We start from the raw sequence: 14,727 nt of genomic DNA on the forward strand, positions 1-14,727 counted from the left end.
AACCCATTCATCTTCTCTGTCCCCACAATCAGCCCGTGAGGCTAATTCAACTAGGTCTGCATGAAATTTTTCAAGACTCTCCGATTTCTTTTGTTTATGGCAAATAAAGTTATATCTTTCGAATGCTACAATTCTGTTAGTGACAAATATATCTTCCAGCGTTGTCATAAATTCTTGTGTGGTTACGTTGTGTAATACAAGGCCAGGTCTTTTCTGTTGAACTTGTCATTGACATTCGGCTCCCAAACTGAAAAAGGTAACTACGGACTCTTGTGTCTGCTTCGTCCCACCTATATGAATTACATAAAACTCCTTTCTCCCGTGCTTTTATGACGTGATCCTCACAACCAACTCGTTTCTCCTGATTGCGCACCTCTCGGTTTTTTCTTTGTGCCTCTGTTTCGCCCGTTATTTCAACTTCATACACGGGTTCTGCGGGTTTTAACGAGTGTTGGTCTGGCTCTCAATAAATTCCGTATTTCAATCCCATCCTTTGCAAATACAGCCATCTCCAAATGGCTGCCCACTTTGACCATTCTAGTGGTGGTTTGGCAGACGCTCTCTCCCAAAATGGGTTAATATTCAGTGGGTTTTTGGAATATTCTGCTGGCTGCGCCATGTCATACCGCAGGGTGTGATATTCTAATTCTTGAATCCGAATGGATCGATAAACCTTGTTTCTCAGTCAGAGCGATATAAAACGACTTGTTGACATATAACTTTCAACTCTGATTCTTATTTCAAATAGAGTTCGTCTTCTCTGTCTATCAAGGTCAAAAAACCGGCCGTCTAGGCGTTTAACATAAGACTATAGATAATATAAATAACATATATATAAAGTTTGTTTGTCGACCCAGGCCGGATGACAGAGATGATGGAATTTCGGTCGCAGAAAGTCCATTTCGGCTAATCATTTCTGTCGCAACCTGAGACGCGGACCTCGACCCGGTAAAGATAAAATTGTTTCTTTCAAAAACAGCACTAGTTCAGTACTGCAACTTTTCGTCCTTTGTCCTGATTTTATCACTGATCAGTGCTATCGTGGCTCTTGCTCAGTACTGCTAAAGTGCTGTTTTTATACTGCTGGATCACTGAAACAGTACTGATTTTAATTCACAGACCAATAGGGGCTGTTCCATTTGTAAAATTTTTGAAGTATCCAGAGTATAATTTATAGACACATGTTTCTCCATGCACTCTATGCTCTCTATGCACTCATGTTTCTCCATTTCAATGCATACTCCCCTGATCTCATTATTAATCGTCATCTATCATTCCTTCCATTCGCTATATTATAATTGATCAAATGTCGGTTTAAGGCTCATTTCTCTCAGGCGTTCTCTCAGGCGTTCTCTCAGGCTTCACTAGATGATATAGTTATTACCAATATCTTATACTAGTCTACAAATTTGTGAGCCTGAAAACATTTTATTATTATGCTTATTATTTGCTATTTTTGATATACGCATCCTAGAAGACTTGTCCCTAAAGAATAACTGTTTCTTCGTATAAAAAGAAATCGGAAAAAAGTCAAAGTAGACCTGATATTTCAAATTTTCAAATCATATTGTCAAATTTAAAGCTTCGTTCGAATATTTATATGACCTAGTTGTTAATCTTGGAAAGCATCTGTTTTCCATAGCTTAGGCGGTTTCGAGTCTTTTCCACTCTTGCTTGGAGCCCTTTTTCCTCGGTAGTCCATGTATTTTGTTTGCCATATGTGTTTCCCGGTCTCCAATTCGCTGGCGCTAATCTCACGATAGAAATCATCCACCTCTTCGAGACTGAAGTTTGGATTGGAGGCCGTGAATACTTTTTGCTTCTTCTGTTTCATTTCACGCATCTGCTCAAGGTGTGAAACGGACTTTGCCTCGCCCACTTGCTCCTCGTTTTCAGCAGAAATATCTGAATCCGGGCTTTTGGACTTCAGTGATTTGGAGCGTGCTGCCGATTCTGAACTGGAGAGACTAGTTTGACTAGTTTGCAATTGGTCCCTGAGTATCCTGGCAAGTCTTTCTGCTTCCATTTTATCAAGAACACTTTGAGTTGCCTGTTGCTCCTGCATCATTTGACGAAGAATCGCACGGTACGATTCCCACTCGTAAAAACGTTTTTCGTCTAGACTCAGAACACTGTCGTCTACAACGCCACTTTTGATTGCCATTTTTCTCTTAATGCGATGAACCTTCTTCTCGATTTTTTCGTTTGTTCGTTTTTCAATCTGTTCTCGTTTTTGTTTCATACGATTTAGCCGGTTAAATAGTTTATTCAGACGGTTCAAAGCAACCATAGAGGTGAACAAATTACCCCCAGATTGTCTAACTTTAGCCAGCATTTTCCATTCAAGTGAGTTTTCCTGGAATTTCATCATAGAAATTTTAGACTTTCCATCGAGATACTTCTGGACTACCTTGCCCCAAGTAATCCAAGCTCGCTCTAGCATCAATATAATTCCGGCCACAATAGCGAAAATATCCCAAATAGTTGCCGAGTAGAACCGGTCCGATTCCCGAAGATATCCGTCTTTCCAACTGTAGACGACTTCTACCGGTCGAAAATCGGCTTTCAGACTTTCGCTGATGTTAACTCGCGAAATGTAAGTCTCAGTTCGAATGTCTACGCCCCGAATCACGCCTTCCACTTTCATGACTGACTCTGTCATTAGGGTTTTTACTCGGAACCCTCTTGCGTAGAATTTCCAGTGGAGAGTCTGGATCACCTCGAGAAGAAAATCAAATTTGTCAGAGGTTTCCAGGCTTTCAGTGAGTTTTGAGAAACTAGGATGTTCAGCAATCCATGACCCTGATTCGCCTTCTTGTAGTCTAAAATTAGCAATTTTTCATTTACGCGAATACGCTGAGGGAATTTCGTTGCGAGGATTGAGGCCGTCACTTTGTTTTTTGGTCTCTGCTTAAAACGTATAATGATCATATTTTCATAAATATATTGGTGCAACGCCTGCAATTTTTTGTCTATTTTTAAGCAACTTTGGAAGATCACAATTATTTTTTAATTTTTGCGCGCTCCTCCTTCAAATTGTGTGCATCTGCTTATCTCCTAGGTCACATAAAAAACATGAAAAATTTGAAAAAACGGGCCTACAGTGCCATTTGTGGAATGTTTTCACCAATAAGTTACGAAAATGGCGTCGAAGGTTGCTTTCATCTTTTTTGTTGAATTGGCTAAAATTGATTGTCGGAAAATAATGCCAAAGGGGTGCTGAGGGGTGTCAAATTTCTGAGGGAAAAAAGCGGAGCCTACACCGCTCACTCACCCCCCTTCCCCCATCACACTCCCCCTAAACCCGCTACTGATTAATATCATTAAAATAAGAAAAACTTTTAAAAAGAAAGAGAACACACTTCTATATCTTTTCTGGTTAAAATAAAAAAGCGTGCAAGCGAAGCTAGTTCAACTCTTTAGCTAGTTAAAAACGCAGGGCGGGTCTAGGACTTTCTCGAGGAAGAGAGAGGGGGGGGGGGGGTCGGTTTTCCAATAAAATTTCGAAAATTTGGTCAAACAAACTGATTTTCTGAACTCTCCCAAATCACTCTTTAGACTCTTTTTCGCCTACCAAACTGTCTTTGCGAATTTTTGAAAACTCAGGTGAAAAACTATTTTTGGCAGTTTTTGGAAATTTATGGAATTTTGAAAGCTAATGATTAAACAGAAATCTTTTATCACGTATTTTCAACTTAAATGATAACCTTTTAATTACATGCAGGTTTCCACCGTGGATTGTTGCTATTCTTACGAAAACCTTTGAAAACTTTGGTTTACTAATTATTTTTTTGAGGCACCTCATTAGTCACTTTTAGGATTTACTTAAGGAATTGCAGCTTTGCTGACTACCCCTGCTCGAATCTAAAAATTTAATGAATTTGAAAGTGCCTTTCCTGAAGTTTTACGGCCATATCCTGAATGTCATACACAAGTCCTCATGATATATCTTTCGGAGCCGAACTGTCACCAACAGAAGAAAAAGAGCGCCTTTATCGCATTTGAATACAGTTGAATGCACGCAACTGGTATTTTAATGACAAGACAATAATGAGTGCGTATCGAGTTAAATTAGAGGATAAGAATGCTCATACCTCAAAGAAGCAAATACGTAGTTTTTCTCAGCAAAATCGGAAGGTCCCTTTATTATAATCAGGGAGAGGGGTTCATTCTTCTGTCCTGCCACACTCGCATCGCCTTCAATCATTGAGTTGAAAACTTCACAGTCCTGTTCAGATTCTTGGCCATCAGGTAAGGATGTTGTGTAAGTAGTGGGCTCAAGACATTTAGTTTCCACTTGGTCTTCAAGGCATTGGTACAAATCAGTACAGTAATCACTCTGAATTCCAGTTAGAAAGCATTCCATCACACCTGAACACTCACTCTCAAGAGCGTTTTCTTCATCCAAGCAAGCCAAAAAATGCCCACACGATTGCTGAAGAACGACAGGTCCTCCCAAACATTCTATTGTAGTCAAACAGGGTTCCTGTTCACGCAATGGATTCATGGGGATGAAGCACTGTTCAAAGAGATGTCCATTGTCACAGGAGGAGGGTTCATTTGAACACTCCCAAATTCCTTGACACTTGCCTTCGCAAAAATCAAGGTCATCGAATGAGTCTCGTTTTTCACGCTGTCTTCGTTTCTCTTCATCCTCTTGGATACAAGAACCTGCGCCGGTAACAGTAGTCGCTATATTTTTTGATAACCAGTCTGGTAACAAATCTAGCACTTCCTGATAGTTCGACAATTCGGATAAAGGAATCTGGAAGATAGTGGAAGACTCGTTGCAGACGTCTTGAATCCGACCACGGTTGTCGTTCGGGTCCAGTTCTGGGAAGTCTGAGTCTTGCGGTTCTGGTTCTAATCTGAAGCTGCTTGCGATGCAAGAATAGGTTGAGATGCCATTGGCGAGAAACAACACTGCTGGTGGCTCGTACTGCTTAACCTGAAAAACGAGATTGCGTGGCCTATTTAGCTAAAACTATCATATTTTGCTGAAATTTTTGTAGGTGAAAAAGCAAATTTTGATATATTGACACAACAGAAAAAGTAAGGTTAACTTCAAATGGAGAAAAAAATATAAAACGTTTATAAACAGTTTATCTTTGAAGCCACAAAACAGTACTTGTGAAAAGTTTCCCTTCAAAGACTTTATTTGATCAACCATTATTTGAATTTCGAGAACCCGCATTTATTAAAAAGAAGGTTGATCATGCCCATAATAGATTACTGCAATAGCTTGTACGTTGCTCTACCGAACTACCTAATCGTGAAACTCCAGCGTGTACTCCGCTTGTATTTTTGTTTTCATGATTTCAATGTCCATTAACATAACCGTTTTTCTCCCAGTTACCCGTCGTGAAAAGAGTTAAATTCAAATTTCTACTCTTTGTTCACATTTGAATACGCTGACTTGATAAATTTCCAGGATATGGGCTCCAAGACTTGTCGTACCGAAAGTCAAAAGTCAAGATGGACAAAGAATTTTTCACTTCAGCGGCTCCAAATTTTGAAAAGGCTTATCTATTGAAATTCGAATGTTTTTTTTTTACTCAAGTTTCCTCCAAAAAAAACGTTGAAAACCCATATGTTGAGGTAAAGAAAAAAATTGTTCAACTGGTTGACAGACAAGTGTAGTTTCCAGTTTGAAGAAAAGAAAGTGTAGCCAAAAAAGTGCTCAGTATATTTTTAAAGAAACGTGAGAATTTATTAAATGAACGTTATATCATTGATCAAAAAAATCGGGTCTCATTGAACTAATTGAATACTTGGTTCATCTCTAGTGATTGGTGTAAATCTATCTGATACTGACTATTATGCTGTGACAATGTTTCACAAAATTTTTACTTTCAAAGTGTAGTCGTTATGGCGGGGAAATAGTTCGTTTCTCGTAGTTATGGCGGGGAGATTAGTTTAACTGATAGAAACAGTACTTTATGAATGAAGGCGCTGTTGTTAAAGAGATGGTGTTTTTGGTGGAATCCATTGAGAAAAAAACTCAATTATTTCATCAACTGGCCGCAGAGGCATCAGAAACACTATTCGAAGACTCAATCCATGTTACAGGCGTTTGGCTGCACACTACAACCTACAATTCGTAAAAACGGTCAGATTTAGATACAAAAAAAAACATTGCCAGATATGGACTCCATCCTCGCCCTGAAAGCGTTCGACATCTAATACTGGATTTCCTTATCGCCCTTTCAAAAAGTCAATGAACCTTCCGGAAGTGATTTTAAATAGTTTTTTGTGTGTTTTGTAATGCAGTTTTGAACAAACTGCTCTGTTTTTTCCAACAATTGCCACTTAAGGTCTAATTTGAAAGTCTGCTCTGTACGCTAAGTGCTCTTTGTTATTCGTTTGTGATCTTTTTATCTTTCAAACGTTTTTTTTAGTTGCCTGTATTACAATTCATTTTACTTTGCTATTTGTTTGTTTATTATCTTGAGTCTCTTTTCGGCTCTGAACTACACAATCTATTTATCCTTTGTTTAAGTGAAATGGTAGCTTTCAGGTCTTTCAATCCACTTGTTTGCTTTGGGTTTTTCCAGCAATTGAATCCAACTATGCAGCAATGGCCGCTTCAGGTTTTGATCTCAAATTAAAATATTACTGAATTGGGCAAGTTCCTGCTCTACTGCTTTGCAACAGTGGTATTCTCAGGCTTTGTGCTTATTTCAACATATTTTTGGGACAAAATCCTTCTTACAAAGATGCAACAGGGGACGCTTCATGCTGTGTGCATGAATTGAAATATTTTTGGGCGATTTTCCTTGTCTTGATTAGAGCTTTGAAGTTTGTATACCGTTGAAGTTTGAACAGAGCGAACGGTTGAGACTCAGTCGCAAAGATTGAAGTGACTCTATATAATCATGTTTTTTTTTTGAAATACACCTCGATAAGTATTTTTGAAGGAAGCTATTAATTTAAAAGTGGGGCGCAGCCAACGATATTCACAATCAAATTCTATTATCATTTCAAAAAATAGGTCGGTAGTTTCCGAAAAAAAAAACAAAAAAATGGAAAGTTTATTGTGTAGTCAAATGACTCATACTCACTTTCTTCATCTTCACACGGTTCATGAGTGTGTTGATATTCTGATTGAGTTGCATGATCGAATAGACAGCTGAAATAATACATAGAACAACGAAGCCAAGAGTCAGGATTACAGATAGGGTCAGAAGACATGCTCGGATATGGGGGCGGTTGCGGCTGGGTTTGCGGGGACCCCCAAAAGACATGACTCAGTTTTGAAGATAGTTGTAGAAAATTTTCGCGTAGTGTTGATTTATTTAAGTGATTGATTTAATTATTCATACAACTACATCAAGTGTATGCGTTTCAGTTGGCAGGCAAAATTATATGATTAGTTCTCATCGCTCGTCAAATGATTATTGCTGTTCGAATTCCACTCGTTGACCATTTTCTGAAAACTCGCCCAACGAAACCAAGTACTCTCAAGTAAATCTGCTTGGTAGAAGTCTTAGTTTCACTTATTTTAGAAATTACTCTAAATAATCGTTTTGGTGGTTTAAATTTTTCATTATTTTTTATTAAAGCGTGCTCACGCTTGATGAATTAGAAATATAAATAAATCTAAAACAGGGATACTTCAGTCAAAAAATCACCTGCAGTAGCTCTGCTGCAACATGAAACCGATCTTACTTTACTGTAAACTTCCTTCCGTGTAGTTTTGCGCGGATGTTTGTCAAACTGCCTTCTAGATAGTGTACACTGAATGTGAGGGATTGCACCTTGCCAGAATTGAATTGAAATCATTAGGAAATATTAGCAGTTTTTTTCTAGACATCTGCATATCTGAATACTTCCAGCTGAAATAACGAATGCAAAGCAAACTTTCTATTAGCAAAAATAGCGACTAAAAATCAGACTGAAAATATCAAAATAAATGGACTCAGATAACTTTTCATACTATTACTTCGGAATCCAAATCACAGCGAAGATGGCTTTTATATGATACTACGTTTGAGAACAACAAAATTCTGCAGTAACTAAGAACTACGCAGCAAAAATCCATCCAACGCAACTGTTCATTTCAATCTTTTGAAATTGTTCGAAACAAAAACATTTGAAACTTGTTGTTTCGACTTTCGATACGAAAGTAACGGAATATTTGTGCTCGGGGTTGGTTTATTTTCTTCAGACAAATTTTCACTTTTTAACTAGCCATTTTTGACGGAATTTTTTTTTACATCATTCAAAAGTTATTGTTGTCTTGAGCTTAAACTTGAAAAGATATTTCACCTGTGAGCATTTTTCGTAAAGTTGTGGGGGTTTAAAGATTGCCAATTTGTCTTAGAAATCGTTCAAATTGGTTGAAAGAAGCTTATTTGCCATAATTGTTTTGTTACAATATCGAAATCTATTCTTTTGTACTTTATATGGCGTGTGGGGAGATGATTTCATAAAAAAAAAACATTCAAATTTTAGAGTTTTTTTTTTCATTTTATTTTGTTACTTTTATTTTTTTAATGTTTCTACTGCTCCATAAACCTTAAGAGGCAGTCGGAACACTCAAGGCTTCGCCCTGATACGAGTAGTCTTGTTCATATTCACAGTAATATCAAATTTTGATATCATTCCGCCAGGCGTAAAATTAAGAGGCGTTTGTTTAAGACCAATTTTCCAAACAAAATCCGCAAAACGAAAATGCTGGAAACGAGGGGCATATCTAGGATTTTCACGGGGGGGGGGGGGGGGGGGGGTGGTGGATTTTCATAAAAAATTTTTCAACTTTTTTTAGGTCGATCAAATTATTTTTTCGAGCTCTCCTAAATCACTAAAAAGACCCTGTTTTCACCAAAACTTTTACGCCGCAGGCAGAAAAATTTTGAAGAAACGATCAAATTGAAATTTGCCACAACTATTTGCGTCTTTTACACTTTTCTTATTTGCGAGACTAATCTGTTTCTTTTTAGAAAAAGTTTTTGAATTAAACTTGAAAAAAATCAATTATTAAACCACGAAAGGGTAAATTTGAGCCTGAACGGATCGATTAAGCAATGTCTCCCCACCATTCTTGCGCAGCAGGAGAAGAGAACTCAATATATATTTGAGATGATTACAAGCAATCGAAGATGGTTTAGATGATATGAAACCATGAGCCAGATTCTCCAATGAAAGTGAAACATTAAAAATCACAATATCAAATCACAAAGATTATTTCAAGTTTTTGACTAAAACCAGAGTATTTTGATTATTTTTGAGAACAAACTTTTTTCTTAATAAATTCGGGCCAAACGACTTTTTTTAACCACGAACTTTTTTTTCGACTAAATTAACCACGAACTTTTTTTTCGACTAAATTAATGCCAGATTTCCAAGGGTTATTTTCGAGAAAAGTTCAAATGTTTCAAAATAAGACCAAAGTATCAAGAAATGGATTTTTTGATTTACTCAATGTTTTCTACAAAAATTAGGACCTAGCCGTTCAAAAGCCAAGTAATTTTGAAAGAAAGACCAAAATTTTTGGCAAAAAAGCAAAAGTTTACCAAATCGTCTCAAAAAGTAATTGAAATAGAAACAAAACCAGATCACAAATGGTTTCGTAATACCTTAATTTATCACAATAATGAACAGATACTATATAAAGGCCTATGGATGAAAATATAGCAAAAGTGTCACAGATAAAGCGATTTATTTGCTAATAGGTCGGAAAAAATATGCATTCTAAAACCAGAGTACGCTCTGCTTGTGTAAAAAAATAACCAAATTAGAAATAACTTGCATTAAACTTGCATAACTACTTTGGAGCCCACTGACTTTGCAACCCAAGTAAAACGCCCCAAAAAGTCATGCAAAGAAGAAAAGATGGATAGCGCAATTCTGCTGTGTTTTCAGAACGCATTGCAAATCGCAGACATAAAACTGAAAAACTTGCAAAAAATTCTCAAAAAGGATAACAGATCATTAATTGTAACCAAGTGGTTAGCAGGAAAAACTTGACTGTGTTTTAAAATATTATCGGAGTCCGGAAGCAGCAAAACATAGCTTTGTGTAAACCGAAAATTACTGCAGCTGGGAATGGTTAGTTTGATAACTCACAACTACCTAACCTTTTTAAACTGTAGTCAACCAGTAGCGAGCCACTTCCAATTCTATTTGGGTTGCAAACATTTTTAAAGGTGTTTAGTGATTTTATATTACATCGGTGGTTGGTCGATCAACCCTAGGCCGCCCATATACAAAAACGTGTGGATTTGATTCACGAATTTGCACTTTTCTAGGTTGTTTTTGTTTGGTTAGAAAAAAAAAACAACCCCAAAAAGATGCTCAATGTTTTCGAGCGTGTCTTGATAATTGAATTCATAACAAAAATGCCCCGAGACTGTCCAAAAATTCTCCTGCTAATTGCAACTCTGTGTTTTACGTCAGGGAGTGAGGCCCTTAGTTCATACATATACGTGTTGTTAAAGTTGAATCTTGTTCAAGATGGTGAAGTGGTTGTTGGTTGTCAGGGCCGATACCTGCCAACCGAGTGAGCCTTTGTAATCGACTGAATTCCACACCCTTGATATTGCTGAAAAACTGCAGTTCGTGTTTTTTAAACTTTTACCAGATAACTAATTCAACATCAACTTTTATTGTTTTAATCTCAAAATTTCTTTCAGATTTTCTGTCGGTTGGTAGTTTTCTTTGAGACAGCAAGCAGTTCGGTCTACGAGGACTGATTAGATATAATTTCTTAGAGGTACCAGTTATCGATCCTAAACCACCTTTGAAACATTTATTCCCCTGGGAGTCGTGGATCGGGTATTTCTTTTCAGCAGTGAACTTGAGGAGCATTGAAATGCAAACGTACTTATGAGTGATCCAGTACTGGTGATTGACGGCCCACCAATACTTTTAGAAACAAAAAAGGATTCTAAAATCGCTAACGAAGAAACAAATCGCATCGCACGGGACAAGACCGAAATCAGAACATTCAAAAACTCAACGATTAAAGAAGATAGGCCCAAAAAGCGGACGAAAAGGGATATTTAACCTATTTATAAGGAATAACCTAATAGAGAATAGATTCGAGGTTCATACCGACCACAAAGCGATTAGTCTGGCCGTCCAAACTAACAGAGGCCTTAAATGATAACATTACTACCTAACTAGATGGGCTGACAGACTGCTCCTAGTTAACTTTGAAAAAATAGTTAACACTGGAACAAAATTAGATTACAGTGGACTAAATATTGCGTCACGCAACATTCGATGAACCCATCTATCAAACTTTGATGATTTTTTTTGTGGCATCATCAATAAAAATTGTTTTTTTTTTTCAGCTTGTTTGACATTCGCTCAACTGAATGAAAACAAGGGAACATCCTCCGACCCTATTCCCACTTCAAATTCAATTGGTAGTATTTTTTGGCAAATCAGTCATTTGGTCACACAACCAAAAAAGGACACTAAATTTATCGGAGATTTCTAACCGATCAAAATCGACTTCACATTATGAACGCATGCCGCGATGAAACGCTGATAATTTATGCGCAAGTTGCACTCAGTCAGATCCGAGAGCACATTATGGATGAGTGCCACGAGAAGGCGTCAATAACTTATGAACAAATTCCAGCCATAAAAAAAGCAAACTTTATAGATTCATGCCGCAAGAGGGCGCAGTTGATCGATTTGCAATACCCAAAAAATATATATTTTTCTTTCTAAGCTCTGCGGCACACTTTCAGATCATTTTTCGAAGCACTGTCACATAGCATGGTGCATAACATGCTGCTGTGCATAACCGCAAGAAGGCGATATATTTCAGAGACTCCTAATTGAATTTGCTCTATACTAAAATCCACAACACGCTCAACCAGACCATATTTGAGACAAGGAGCTAAATAGTGCAGAAATTGTCGTTTGAAAGCTGGATCGAAAGAAAGATGCGACGATCTCAAAGAAAAGAAGAATCACAATCAAGGGCAAACGGAGCATCTCAACAAAATTACTCTCCGAAAGAAAGCTCTGGCTGACAAAAAAAATTTCTCCCTTGCCTGATTGAAATTCTGAAATGAGTGACCAGAATGTCTCTTTTCGAGCAAAGTTTCGAGCAAAAAATACTAGATGGTCGCTAACGACCTAGAAACTTAGATCAAAAAATTATTTAAGTAAACAGCACTTCGAAATTGTTTAAGTGTTATGACAGTAAAGGATCGGAGAAATACTTGCGACAGCAGGTCGAGAGTAAAAGTCATAAAAAAGGGACGCAAGAGCCAAGACGTCTGGCGAGTTGACAGCTCGAAAAACTGAACGCCAGATGAGACCAGTGAAAAAGGGTGGTAACGATTCCTCCTCATCTAGGACTTCAGCTAGCAGCAAAAGCAAAAGCATGAATTTGAGTCTCTCTGTCCATAACAAAATAATTGCAGCAAACCTATTCAGCCAATTTTTTTGAATAATCCCAAATTATTTAGCCAACCAGAAAACCGATTTTAGATTAAAGAATGAGAAATCCTTCAATTTATTTTGAACTTCCAGAAAATTTGAGTTGCAGAAAATTACACGGAGTGACAATCTTTTCCTTCATTTTGAGTCTGAACCGGATGATATTAAGCGAATAAGGGTTTTCACCACTACTTCTCCAGGACTGGATTTGTTTAGTGGCGCTTATAATTGGTTCTGCGATGGACATCCATGTGTGAAATTTGGGCGTTTGAGAATGCAGTTGAAGTTTGAAATAGCAACTTCGTTAAGCTGGTGAAACCCCATAACATGTTCACTACTCAAAGAAAACTTCTAGGACGAACAGAAAAATGCCAAACTCTTGATTGAAAAATGTGTGCCGAGCAAAAAGTGTCCCGCTATAAAAAAAACTACTCTCTTAAACTTGACAAAAAGCTCTCCAAATGAGCTGCCGCCTGTGACCCGAGAAAATCTCTCAGGTTCCTGAAAAAGTGCATCAGCAAAATCAAATTTATTCCCACTCTTGCGATTCACTAAGATTAGAACAGCATGACGATTAGGAAGTGGCAAGCAAAATTTCGAGCGGAGAAAAAATTGAGAAAGGAACTAGAAAAACAAAGATAAAGTTTTGTATGATTAAATTACTAAAATAGCTCAAGTATTTCAGAAGGACCTCGTGAGTTTGATATGGAGCATTCGAAAATAAGGAACCAGAGACCTATTGCTCTTTCGAACAAAACCGGAAGTTTGTAGGAAGCAAAAATTAACATCCTAGAGCTAATACGCTTGAAGTCAACAAAACAGTACTGCTTACATAGTGTCCAAGAGTGCTTCATATGATGTGAAAGCAAGACCCTGTTCGTGAACTAAAAGCACTATAAAGCAGAAAACTTGGAATAAAACCTTATTATAGCACAACAGCAGACTGAACTTGAGAAGAAAAATGCTAAAGGAAAACTTTTTTTCCGCTTACAAAACGTGATATGGTCAAGAAAATCTTATTTGACCAACATTTTCATAACTTCATAATAAATTGTCGGGAACAGAAACCATTTTCAACAAAAATTACAAGCCTGTGAAAAATGCGGATTCAATATCTTTAATTCACTGAACTTAAATTGACTCGTTTATTCTTTAACGGTTAACAACAGTGAATCCAAACATCGCAGACTAAACTTAAGGTTGACAGGTATTAATTATTTAGTAGCCGCACCAGACACATAGCTAACCAATGGCGCCAACACGTAATATATGATTAGATACTATATATGACATTCCCTCAACAATCAATTTTCAAACAACTGTTTTAAAATTATCCAACGGAAATGTTTGAGTTTTAGACCAGCGATAGTCCACCCTCTCCCTGGGCATGAGTTTTAGTTTAACAAGTTTCTTGAGTTTCCTTTTTCACTCCCTCTTTCAAATGTGCCTTCCTGCTCAATTAGTGTCCCGCTCTCTGTCTTCCTCTCCTTTGGATGTTCTCGCTTTCAATATACTATCTATCATAACTCCGCCGAATTTAGATACCGCCGTCCGCTTCCTGGTACTTTTCCGTGATCCTGTTCCATCTTCTGATTCTTGACTCGAGTATGATACGAGACGTAAGCGTCGTACTCGTTCCCCTTTCTTTTTAGGATGTTTCCCCCCTCGTCCTTCGTTACTCAAATTTGGGGCACTCCCCCCTTGCTCGTTGCTCATAGTCTGGACCCCCTGGGATTTTCCAGCTCCGCTTCCTTCGGATAAGTTTGGTCTTCCAATTCCGTCTTCTACATCGTTTGGTTCATTTCCTTCCACATCCCGCCCTGGTGCTATTGTTGAGTTCCCTGCGTGTTTGGAAATTGTTATTGGCTCGTACTCCGAGTCCGAATCGTCCTCCTCCGCTGGTGAAAATTCTCGCACTCTGTTATCAGCCGTACTCTGTGCGCTTGCTTTACTCTGTGTGCTCGTCCCCGCCGCCTGTTCGTTCGCTGCTCGCTTTAGTTCCGCCCGACGTTGCAATGCACTCATAGCTGGGAGTGGTAGTGTTAGCTTACTCGCGGTAGTTGGCGCGTTCGATTTGATGGCTTTCTCGGCAACCCCACTTTTCCTAAGTACAGAGCCATTTGCTAGAGTTATAGTGTGCTTAGATTCGCGAATTACTTTTTGGTTTATGGGTCTATACCTTTTATTGCTATCCTTGAGTCGTTGGAACAACAGTTCGGTCCGTTTACTTGGCTGTTTAGACTTTCCCCCACAAGCCTGTTTCCCGTCCCCGTCAGCCATTGGTGTTCCATCCGCCGCCGAAACTAGTTGATTTTGCGTCAGTCG

At 38.1% G+C, this 14,727-nt stretch overlaps 1 protein-coding gene across 1 annotated transcript; it reads right to left on the reverse strand.

The window, feature by feature from the left end:
* Positions 1–1,519: 1,519 nt before the first annotated feature.
* Positions 1,520–7,565, reverse strand: LOC134856880 (uncharacterized). The gene is made up of 3 exons (XM_063873175.1): positions 7,062–7,565; positions 4,095–4,948; positions 1,520–2,822 (listed from the first exon to the last, which is right to left on the reverse strand). Exons 1-3 carry the CDS (start codon positions 7,242–7,244, stop codon positions 1,613–1,615), a joined length of 2,247 nt encoding a protein of 748 aa, XP_063729245.1. The 5' UTR covers positions 7,245–7,565; the 3' UTR covers positions 1,520–1,612.
* Between the last annotated feature and the right edge of the window lie 7,162 nt (positions 7,566–14,727).

The sequence above is a fragment of the Symsagittifera roscoffensis genome, chromosome 1, assembly GCF_963678635.1.
Source record: "Symsagittifera roscoffensis chromosome 1, txSymRosc1.1, whole genome shotgun sequence".
In the NCBI taxonomy this organism is placed as follows: domain Eukaryota; kingdom Metazoa; phylum Xenacoelomorpha; order Acoela; family Convolutidae; genus Symsagittifera; species Symsagittifera roscoffensis.